Source organism: Octopus bimaculoides, chromosome 29, assembly GCF_046866305.1.
Source record: "Octopus bimaculoides isolate indiv1 chromosome 29, ASM4686630v1, whole genome shotgun sequence".
Classification (NCBI taxonomy): domain Eukaryota; kingdom Metazoa; phylum Mollusca; class Cephalopoda; order Octopoda; family Octopodidae; genus Octopus; species Octopus bimaculoides.
The window spans coordinates 17,365,197-17,377,967 of record NC_142956.1 but is presented as its reverse complement, the minus strand read 5'-3'; the positions used below and the strand labels follow the sequence as shown (position 1 = coordinate 17,377,967).

At 39.3% G+C, this 12,771-nt stretch overlaps 1 protein-coding gene across 2 annotated transcripts; it reads left to right on the top strand.

The window, feature by feature from the left end:
- Positions 1-1,921: 1,921 nt before the first annotated feature.
- Positions 1,922-9,445, top strand: LOC128251233 (protein FRA10AC1 homolog). Of its 2 annotated transcripts, XM_089345695.1 has the most exons (3): positions 1,922-6,216; positions 7,406-8,005; positions 9,265-9,445. In XM_089345695.1, the coding sequence occupies exon 1, from the start codon at positions 4,691-4,693 to the stop codon at positions 5,729-5,731; it is 1,041 nt and encodes a 346-aa protein (XP_089201821.1). In that variant the 5' UTR covers positions 1,922-4,690; the 3' UTR covers positions 5,732-6,216; positions 7,406-8,005; positions 9,265-9,445. The 2 variants fall into 2 exon arrangements, with proteins under 2 accessions (XP_089201821.1, XP_089201820.1); XM_089345694.1 differs by lacking the exon at positions 7,406-8,005.
- The last annotated feature ends 3,326 nt before the right edge of the window (positions 9,446-12,771 follow it).

Below are 12,771 nucleotides of genomic sequence, written 5' to 3'. Positions count from 1 at the left end.
CCCTATTGTTACTAAAAATATGATATATATGCGGATGGGCGCACCAAAGTCCCTGTCTAGGTTGTAAAGACATTCCAAAACGGAATTTACGCAAGCTTGGATAAGTGGTTAAGGAGTTTGCTTTCCAAACATCTAGATTTGAGTTCAGTTCCAATGTATGCAATCTTACTCATTTATTCTCAAAGGGTCTGTTTCCTGGATTCGCTGGCATTTATAACGTTCCCTGGCCTGTCACAGGAAATACTCGTCTTTGCCTGCTCGGTGAACTGGAACAATATGAAATGAAGCAGTCTCTTTTACTCTTTTACTTGTTTCAGTCATTTGACTGCGGCCATGCTGGAGCACTGCCTTTTAGTCGAGCAAATCGACCTCAGGACTTATTCTTTGTAAGCCTAGTACGTATTGTATCGGTCTCTTTTTGCCGAACCGCTACGTTACGGGGACGTAAACACACTAGCATCGGTTGTCAAGCGATGTTGGGGGGACAAACACAGACACACAAACATATACACACACACACACATATATATATATCATCATTGTCATTTAACGTCCGCTTTCCATGCTAGCATGGGTTGGACGATTTGACTGAGGACTGGTGAAACCAGATGGCTACACCAGGCTCCACTCTGATTTGGCAGAGTGGAGCCTGGTGTAGCCATCTGGTTTCATATATATATATATATATATACGACGGGCTTCTTTCAGTTTCCGTCTACCAAATCCACTCACAAAGCTTTGGTCAGCCCGAGGTTATAGAAGAAGACACTTGCCCAAGGTACCACGCAGTGAGACTGAACCCAGAACCATGTGGTTGGTAAGCAAGCTACTTACCACACAGCCACTCCTGCGCCTGGAGCATATTTTAAAGCGTGGAGCATTCTTTAAAATATCCGTAACGTTTTTGCTTGGTTTAACACAAAACTTTATCGCATAGTAAGTTTCCAAATTGTCTTCGCATTCCATTTGAATTCTGTAAACTAGTCAACTGTGACAATCACTATTTAGTAGAACATGTTCAAAGTACTGGTACAGCCATTTCCTTCAATCTGGAATAACAAAAATTGGCAGGTCAGCTTATTAGATTTGTAGTGAAACTAATTTCATAATTGCATGTTTAGACTTGAGTACTCCCAAAAGGGCTCCATGCATAGAGAGAAATAAATATCACACATACACACACACGTATATATATTTATCCTTATGTATCAATCTATCTACATATACATATCTGTATATATCTTTATAATCTCTGTCTATCTATCTTTCTATCTCTCTTCCTCTCTCTGTATATATATATATATATATATATATATATTATCTAGTATTTGTTTCTGTCATTAGACTGCACCCATTCACAAACACACACACACACACAAACATGCACACTCTCACACACACACACACACATTATCATTTTCACCTTCCTCCGCATACTCACACACATTGCATGTCAAAACACCCTTTTCATTTCAACACCCTTATCCCTCCCCATGTTTTATTTTCGCATCCCTGCCAAGGACATGTCCCTATGTTCATTTTGACACTTCATAACACATCTATCTGCTATGACAGGTCGCTTTTGAACAACTGTAAATAATCGCAATGTAACAGCAGAATTTCATTCTATGTTTCCCTTTCTTGCGCCCCCACCCCACTCTCTTTGCCTACTTCTCTTCTTCAATCTTTTTCTCTCTCATTCTCTTCCTATACGTGTGTGAATGTATATATACACCCATGCTAGCATGGGTTGGACGATTTGACTGAGGACTGGGGAAACCAGATGGCTACACCAGGCTCCAATCTGATTTGGCAGAGTTTCTACAGCTGGATGCCCTTCCTAACGCCAACCACTCAGAGAGTGTAGTGGGTGCTTTTACGTGTCACCCGTACGAAGGCCAGTCAGGTGGTACTGGCAACGGCCACGCTCTAAATGGTATATTTTATGTTCCACCCGCACAAGAGCCAGTCCAGGGGCACTGGCAACGATCTCGCTCGAAAATCCTTACACATGTCATGGGTACAAGTGCCAGAAAGGCGACACTGGGCACAGGTGCTATCCCGATTTTGCTTTCGCTTACCCCAATAAGTCTTCGCAAGCTTGGTTTCAAATGTTGGTACAAGGCCATTAATTTCAAGGGAGGGGTAAGTTGATTGCATTAGACCCCAGCGCTCAACTGGTACTTATTTTATCGAGTTAAAAATGATAAAAAGCAAAGTTGACCTTGACAGAATTTGAACTCAGAATGTAGATGCAGACAAAATACTGCTGAGGATTTTATCTAGTGTGCTAATGATTCTGCCATTTCACCACATTAATAATGATGCTTATAATAACAATAATCCTTTCTACAATAGGCACAAGGCCTGGAATTTGGGGGAAGGGGGCTAGTCGATTACATTGACCCCAGCATTTGACTGATGATTGTGCTAGCTCACCACTTGGCTAATAATAATAACTAGCACCCATGCTGGTGGCACGTAAAAAGCACCTTTCGAGTGCTGGGTCTCACAGAGGCAATGACAAATAACTGAGACCTTTGGCAACATGCTGTACTTATTTCTTTATTGCTCACAAAGGGCTAAACATAGAGGGGACAAACAAGGACAGACAAAGGGATTAAATCGATTACATTGATCCCCAGTGTGTAACTGGTACTTAATTTAAGGGTTAGAGTTTTAGAATTAGGGTTAGGGTTAGGGTTAAGGTTAGGATTTTAGAGTTAGGGTTAGTGTTGGAGAAAAAAGTCAAAATTGAAGAAGTTGGGGCGGAAATTTCACAATGTTGATTTTGGGCAATTTTCCGGAACTTCCGTGTCCGAAAACTGGGATTTTTGGCAAAAAAGAAAAAAAATTTTTAATAAACAAATTCGGGAGAAAATGGTGGTGGTGGTGGTGGGGAGTCTTTCCGAAACCATATTTCACTCTAAAATACCGTTTCGGTCATTTATTGCTGGTCACGCGATATGTCGCAAGAACATGTTAGGCATGTGTATTCTATAAACAGACTACAGTCGTAGATTGGTGTAATTTTTGCCTCGAAGTTTGTGAAGTTTAATCCAATGGAAATTGGTGGTGTTGATAGTAATGGGCCACCACTAGTTGTGGAAATTGACGAAAGTAAGTTATTTTCATCGGAAATATCATCGCAGTGAGTGGCAACCTTGGCAATTGGGTTTTCGGTGACATTGAAAGAATTTCAAAGAAATGCTTCCTAGTCGAAGTGCCTGACCGTACTGAGCAGACTTTATCTGCCCTGATTAAACGATAGATTCTCTCAGGGAGTCCTGTTGGTACTCCGTCGCTTACGACGTCGAGGGTTCCAGTTGATCCGATCAACAGAACAGCCTGCTCGTGAAATTAACGTGCAAGTGGCTGAGCACTCCACAGACACGTGTACCCTTAACGAAGTTCTCGGGGATATTCAGCGTGACACAGAGTGTGACAAGGCTGACCCTTTGAATTACAGGCACAACAGAAACAGGAAGTAAGAGTGAGAGAAAGTGGTGGTGAAAGAGTACAGCAGGGTTCGCCACCATCCCCTGCCCGAGCCTCGTGGCGCGATCCTATGACCGCGAGTCTGCTGCCCTAACCACTGGATTGCGCCTCCACCGATCCTATAATAACATTGGAAGCCTAATTGGTGGTAATTGTACACAGCTATATTTATGGAAAGCGACATACGAAGCCAGTCCGGTCCATCACGTAAACGGGTACTGTTGTTTAGTCGACACCGGTGACACTAACCAACGAGGAATAACTGCATCTGACTTCCTTTGTTTCCGAGGGAAAAATATTTCCAACGTTGCTCGTTCGGCGCCTTTATATACATTCTTAGAATATATAGACAGGCCAAACACAAACATAATAGCTTCTACAGCAGGACATTTTGTTTTGAGAGCAACTTATACACACATTACATTAGTTTATATATCTATATATATTTATATATATATACACACACGCACACACATTACATATATGCACATACAACATACTATATATATATCTATATATATATACACACGCTAAATACCTTATTACATTAATTTATATACATACATATATACACACATTACATACCTTATAACTTATTACATTAATTTATATACATACATACATACATACATACACACGCACACACATTACATACCTTATACACGTACAACGTACTGTATAATTTTATTAAGACATACATATTTCAAAATACATCACACACACACACACACACACACACACACTTTACATACTCTATAACCATGCAACATACTTTATAATTATATATATACATACAACATATACAACTATATATGTTTTCTGTGATCTTAAGGCTGACAACATACTTCTGGAAACTGCGATTTAACAACACAATTAATGAACAGCATCTAAATATATATATACATATACAAAACAAGGCATTGCCTAGTGTATCAATCTATTGAAAACCCAGTATAATTGGAGGGTTACCATGGATTTACAATATAATGAACTGTGACCTCGGACCCTGCCATATGAATAGGCTGAGTTTTTTTTTACTAATTTAAATAATATTGTTATCCTGATGTACTAACAGAGATTTTGCCCTCACTCTACATCTAGATATAAATTCTGTTTAACCATAAATTGGAGAATTATCCGGAAGAATCTGTTTTTATTTGATTTATTTTGAACTGAAAGAAGGAAAAAAAAAATGTCGGAAAAGACAAACTTTGTGAAAGTTCATCGCGGGAGCTATTACGATTCCGATTTCGACAGTGATCCGGAGATTAGCGGAAACACACGACGGTCAGCAGCGGACGACGATAGGCGCGACTCGGACGAAGCGGGCGCTTCGCTTTCGCGTCCGTCTACGAAGGCGAAGAAACGACGGCGGAAACGCCCGAAGTCCAGCCGCCACTTGGAAGGGAAACTGCAGAGGCGCGAAGACGGTTTCGGCCAGAAGAAACAGCATTTGTACAATGAGCGCTCTGCCGAGTTATCTCGTCTCCACCGCTTCAAGATCGTCAGCATGGACGCCTATTCGAGGCACAAGAAGTTCATCAACGATTACTTGACCTACTACGGAGGCAATCGTGCCGAGTTCGTGCGCGACTCGTCCCGGGACAAGACCGACCTGGATGTCATCAGGGAACACCATCGGTTTCTCTGGTCGGACGACGATGACAGCAGTGGAGACGACCTCGACAACGACGATGGAGATTCAAGCTGGGAGAAGAGACTGGCCAAGCGATACTACGACAAGCTCTACAAGGAGTACTGCATAAGCGACCTCAGCCGATATAAGGAGAACAAAGTGGCCCTTCGTTGGAGGATGGAGAAGGAAGTGATAAGTGGCAAGGGCCAGTTTGTGTGTGGCGAGAAGAAATGCTCTGAGAAGGAAGGGCTAAGAAGCTGGGAGGTGAACTTCGGCTATGTGGAGCACGGGGAGAAGAAAAACGCCTTGGTTAAGGTCCGCCTGTGTCCCGACTGCTCGTACAAGCTGAATTACAGACACCAGAGGAAAGAGATAAAGAAGAAGAAGGATCGCCGTTACAAGGGTGATGTGTTGGATGGGAAGAAGACGGATAAAGTGACTGATGGGTCTGCGGTCGGTGAAGGTGATGAAGAGAGACGGGGTGAAGCTGATTCCGGTTGTGGTTCCTCTTCTGTGTGGCAGGGCCCGGCTAAAGTGGAAGTTGCGAAGAGTAGGAACGAAGAATTCGAGTCCTACTTCGAAGACATGTTCTTGTAAGGTTTAGAAGTTTATGCAGGACACGACCACAGGCAGAAGAGAAGACGGCTGTGTCTGTCCAGGAATTTTTTAAGGACCGGCTTGGATTCTGGGATTTATTCCCCTGCGGACCTCAGAGGGATGAGATTTTTAAAGGTAATAGCCGTAGAAATTTGGCACCTTTATGTGGACACGGAGAACTAATAGATATGATGGTCTTGCTGTGACAAATAAAGAGACTAGGGGCTAACCCCTTCTGTTATGATATTGGTCGTGAACCTTCTTGGTGGTGGTGGTGGTGACGACAGAGAGGACAAGTTTAAGCTTGTAACACGGGTTCGATCCAGAATGGAAACAGCGAAGAAGAACATGGGACGAAACTGCAAGTTGATGTCCCTTGGTGATGGTGGCAACAGAGAGAACGAGAAATTGAAGCTTGTGTTTGACAAGGGTTCAATTCAAACTGGAAACTGGAAAAGAAGTTTGAAGTCGATGTCCCATTCGAGGTGAGATAGGTTTTCTTTTATTTCTTTTGGTTGTTTCAGTCATTAGACTGCGGCCATGCTGGAGTACTGCTTTGAAGTGTTTAGCCGAACAAATCAACTCCTGTATTTATTCATTTTAATGCCTGGTTCTTATTTTGGCGGAGACGGACTATATGTAATCTGAACCTTTTCCCCCCTTATTTATTAATTTTTTTACGGAATCCCACGTTTTAGGCTATGGAGATTCCGATTCTGAAAAAAAATTGTTTGAAAAATTTCAATCCCCCCCCTCCACCAAGCAGGCTATTTACATGCTAGAAATAACAGCCAAATCTCACAAAACTAGGGTTACGGTCAGGGTTAGGGTTAGGTTTACCCTGTGGATCTATATAAAAACCGGGGTGGGGGGATCGAAATTTTGAAATTGAGATGTTTGAAAATTTTTTTTCAGAATCGGAATCTCCATAGCCTAAAACGTGGGATTCCGTAAAAAAAAAACAAAAAAAAATAAGGGGGGAAAGGTTCAGATTACGTATAGACCATCTGGACCCTTATTTTATCAGTTTGTTTTGTTGAGCCACTAAGTTGTCAAGCAGTGGTGGTGGGTGGACAAACCCACATACACAATATATATAAATATAAAAGCCTTGTGAATGGATTTGGTCGATGAAAACTGAAAGAAGCTCATCAAATATATATATATATGTGTGTGTTTATCCTTCACTACCACTCGACAACTGGTGTTGGTGTATGTATGTCTCCGTAACTTAACGGTTCAACAAAATAGATCGATAGAATAAGTAGCAGGCTACTAAAGGCGGCAAGCTGGCAGAAACGTTAGCACGCCGGGCGAAATGCTTAGCGGTATTTCATCTGCCGTTACGTTCTGAGTTCAAATTCCGCCGAGGTCGACTTTGCCTTTCATCCTTTCGGGGTCAATAAATTAAGTACCAGTTACGCACTAGAGTCGATATAATCGACTTAATCCCTTTGTTTGTCCCCTCTATGTTTAGCCCCTTGTGAGCAATAAAAACATAAGAATAAGTAGCAGGCTTTAAAAAAAAATGTTGTGTATTCATTCAACTAAAATTCTTCAAGGTAGTGCCCCAGCATGGCCACAGTCTAATTGCTGAAACAAGTAAGCAATTAATGATTATATATATTGCTGCTATTATGCAAAAATGTCCAAAACGTTGCTTTTTTTTTCCAGAAAACCAAAAATTAGTTTCACCATCCCTCAGCAAAATCGTTGTACTACCTCTTCGATAATTTTTGATATCTTGGCATCTGAAGCAGCTGGAGATACGATAGTTTGACCAAAAGACCCGGCTATTGCAAGCAAAAATAAATATTGGAAAAAAAAACCGCATTTGGACATACAGTTTAACGTAATAGCAGCGATATGTACCTCATTTAATGTACACAATATAAAGACATTGGAGACACAGGTTTAGACAGGTTTTTATAACCTGTCTCCAAGCAATCTCGGGCTCTGAATACATGGCCTATTCAATTTGCAAATTAGGACCACGAAATGAGAAAAAGGTTGATGGAAAAAGTGGAAGGGTGAATAAAAAGGCAAGAAAATTAGAGTTATGCCCCCTTTGACGATAAAGCCATCATTAAGCTAGTTACCTTGCACGCGTAAGCAAAAGCAGGGTATTATACAATAGGTCGTCTTTGTCTGTGTGTTTGCAAAATTACTGGAAAACGGCTGAACAGATTTTCACCAAATTTGGCAGAAATACACATTGGGCGAGGGGCTCAAACTCATTATTTTGGTTTGATTATCTTCAAAAATGGCAGACAGGTGAATCAAAATGTTTTTTCTTTCTTTTTGTTATATATATATATATATATATGTATATGTATATATATATGTATATATATATATATATATATATGTATATGTATATATATATATGTATATGTATATATGTATATATATATATGTATATGTATATATGTATATATATATATGTATATGTATATATGTATATATATATATGTATATGTATATATGTATATGTATATATATATATATGTATATGTATATATGTATATGTATATATGTATATCTATATATGTATAAATATATATATGTATATATATATATATATGTATATATAAACAATTGCAGCGTGGAAGGTGTTTATAAGCCATTTACAATAACACACAAAAACTTCAACATTTAAATTTAATCTGTCAAAATATTTTCGTCGCTTTGTGACCGCGACGTGTTCACAGACAAAATTCTGTGCTGCATATATATATATATATATATACCGGAGTAAGCACATAAAATGTGCAACAAGGTGGAAAAAGAGAGTAATCAAATACCAGAGGTAGAGTAATATGCTTTATTTAAAAGCAGCAGAAATATAACAAAAGACTGTTACTCGGAGTTTCACGTTCCCGTTCATCGGACTGTCCGATGAACGGGAACGTGAAACTCCGAGTAACAGTCTTTAGCTGCTTTTAAATAAAGTATATATATATATATATATAAAGTTGTAGTGTATTGTCAACTTAATGTGACAATCCCAAGAAGGGAACACACTACTGCCGTTTAGTCCTAGGAAGCTGGACCGCTTCCTGTCGGCCTTGACACAATTACTGTGTCCTTAAGTTTGCGAGGAGAAGACAAGCTCTTCCACCCAGCCTAGCCAGCATTCAGGGACATGTTTCTGAGTCTTTGCTCGTCATCAGCCTGAAGTAGCTTGCCAGCTGGTTAAAGAAGCCTGTTTAGCTCTCGCAAACTTATATAATCATAGTGAAGTTTATTCACTGTGTTCCCTTATTGGGATTGTCACATTAAGTTGACAATATACTACAACTTTATCGCTCCACTACTGCTTAAATCTCTCTGGGAGATTTAGAAATATTATATTTCTAATTATAGATATATATGTGCATAACTGATAAGCAGGGGAAATAACTCTTGATGTCATTTTGTTGAAATCTGAATTCGTCTGAGAATATATTTATCAAATTGAATTTCATTTTATCCTTTTGTGCACGCAGGGTATGCATGGCCCCTCTGACGCCCTTTTTATTTTCTCATTGTAGAATAATCCACCAGAGAGGGTGATACCTTCCACTTCGCTAAAAGAAATTTTTGTTCATATGATTGCATTTGCTGAGAGTTTCAGAACTGGAATTTAATAGAAGACATTTACCCAAGATGCCACATAATGGGACTGAAACCAGAACCGTGCAGTTGAGAAATAAACTACTTGCCACACAGCCACACCTGTCCCTATTTCTTTTATCTTTTACTTGATTCAGTCATGACACTGGCCATGCCAGGGTACTGCCTTGGGGGGATTTTATTTGAACTAATCAACCCCAGTACTGCTTTTTAAACCTGAACTGCTAAAGTTACAGGGACGTAAACACCCCATCACTGGTTGTCAAGTGGTGGTGTGAGACAGACACACATATATATGCGACGAGATGGCAGAAACGTTAGCACGCCAGGTGAAATGCTTAGCGGTCTTTTGTCTGCCGCTACGTTCTGAGATCAAATTCCGCCAAGGTCTACTTTGCCTTTCATCCTTTCGGGGTCGATTAAATAAGTACCAGTTACGCACTGGGGTCGATATAATCGACTTAATTCGTTTGTCTGTCTTTGTTTGTCCCCTCTATGTGTAGCCCCTTGTGGGTAGTAAAGAAATAACACATATATGCGACGAACTTCTTTCAGTTTCCATCTATCAAAACGACTCAAGGCTTTGGTCGGCCCAAGGCTATGGTAGAAGACATGTGCCCAAAGGTGCCAATGATCAAAACCTGCATAAGAGTGACCCCAACCATAAGACTAGGACAAACAGAAGTAAGAACATGAGAACCTATAATAGGACAGACAAATAGCAATGGACCACACAGCACTACTAATCACAGGATATAACGAGATTACAACACCACTCAAGACACCTGAACGAATATACCTCCTGTACACCGCTTTTTTCCGTAAGGGCTAATACAGCTTATTTTTGGAAAATCGCCAGAAATCGGTTGAGGACTCTGCCCCACAGAAGAATTAAATATGGACGCCTGCTACATTGATTATTCTATAAAAAAACATACCGATACCATCAAGGGAACTATACTCTAAGAAACTTTTGGAGAAAATTACAGACCTCATTAAGCGCATGAGGTGGAAAGCTTTCTTTTATAATATGGAAGAGGACACTACAGGGAATATTTTCTATAGATTTAAATCCAAGAAATTTCCTCTGAAAATCAAAGGCTTGGAAGACTTCGAAGCGGACCTACTGAAGATCATGAACAAATTAAAATTTCGTAAGTCTTTCAACACTTTCCAACAGAAACTGAAAAAAGACATTAAACACATAAAAAATTCCAAACAAAAGGCACTTTTTTCCGACAAAACCAAGAACTTATACTTAGTAGAGAACAGCACATATTCACGACTCCTACATAACAGCATCATCAACAATTACACCAAAGCTACACCACAAACCTATAACGATATTAATAAAGAAGCTAGCAATATTGCCACCAGACTCAAATTAGATAAAAAAAATTTTTTTAAATAGAGGTCCTCCTCAAAAAGAGGCCTTTATAACTATCAAAGACCATAAAAAGAACTTCCTATCCAATCCTAAGTGTAGGCTTATTAACCCAGCTAAATCAGAGCTTGGCATTATTAGTAAAGAAATTTTAGGGAAAATCAATGCGGAAGTCAGGAATGTCACTAGGTTAGTACAATGGTCTAATAGTATAGAAGTCTTTGACTGGTTTAACCCTTTAGTGTTTGCATTATTCTGCCAAAATTAATGCTTTTTCATCCACATTGTTTTGAACTAATCATGCATTATCTTGTAGTTATGAGATTTCGATGAGGTAGCTGTTAATTTTTAAAACAATATTATAAGGTTGGTGTGAGAGACCAGGTCTGGCCAGTTTGAACAAAAAACAGGCAGAATACTTTTGGCCGGATATGGCCGGTTTAAATGCTAAAGGGTTAAAGCTATTAAGAATAAGAATAAAACGAGATTCACACAGTTCGATATTGTCGATTTTTATGCTTCTATCTCCAAAGAACTGCTAGATAAAGCCCTTACCTTCGCAAGCGCATTCATAGAAATCAGCACACAGGATAAAGACAATCTTCCATGCTAGAAAGACTTTACTCTTCAAGCGAGAACGCAGAGTGGGGTCATTTTTCACTGGAATTTTCAATTGGCCGGATAACTGAAGAGATGTTGGCATGGGCTCCCACCCCAGCATCCGAAACTCGGAGTTTTATCATGGCTACTGAATAAGTGTCACATATTTTTACAGATATATATATATATATATATATATATATATATATATATATATATATATATATATATATATATACATAATATCGAGGTCTCTTTCTTTCTTTTGTTGTCCTTCCTATCAATATATATATATATATATTATTATAAATAAAAGGGTAAAGGATTATTAATTTATTAATAAATTAAGAATTAATAATTTTTACCAAGCCCTTCGGTATGTAAACACCATTATCGGTGAAGAACTTATTTAAAAGTTCTTATAAATTTATAAACATAATTAAGGGATCAGCAACAGTTGCTTCACCACATACCGAAGTTCAGAAATAGCTGCTATTTCTGAACTTCGGTATATATATATATATATTAGAAAAATAAGAAAATTTTTGAAGAAATTTATCATGGAAAACAGAAGGACAATACATACATTTTTAACAACCAACTTCTTAACCTCTTATATCTATAGTAATTAAAGCAAAATTCTGTCTGTCCAGGACCTCCTATATCTCAGCCTATTCTGCATAGACATATATCTTTTTGGAATTAGGATGATCCTGGGATTGAAGATCTGCCCTTCATTTGGTTCTTGTACATCCAGTACTGGGATCTGATTTTAAAGCATTTGGGCTGCTATTTCTAGCAGGTAAAAAAGTTTGGCTGATTCCCCCAATCTTGGTTTGGCAATTTGTCAGATGATGTCAGAGATGGAGGGGGAGATAAATGACATTCATTAATTTCAGATTGAGATCAGACAAATTGGAATTCAACTTGGGACTGGAATCATAGAATGATTGCATTACTCTTACTCTCTCTCTTTTACTTGTTTCAGTCTTTTGACTGCGGCCATGCTGGAGCACCGCCTTTAGTCGAGCAAATCGACCCCAGGGTTTATTCTTTGTAAGCCTAGTACTTATTGTATCGGTCTCTTTTTTGCCGAACCACTAAGTTACGGGGGACGTAAACACACTAGCATCGGTTGTCAAGTGATGTTGGGGGGACAAACACAGACACACACATATATATATATATATATATATATATATATATATATATATATATATATATATATAGTGCCCCTGGACTGGCTTGTGCGGGTGGCACATAAAAGACACCATTTCGAGCGTGGCCGTTTTCGTGCGGGTGACACGTAAAAGCACCCACTACACTCTCTGAGTGGTTGGCGTTAGGAAGGGCATCCAGCTGTAGAAACTCTGCCAAATCAGACTGGAGCCTGGTGTTGCCATCCGGTTTCACCAGTCCTCAGTCAAATCGTCCAACCCAT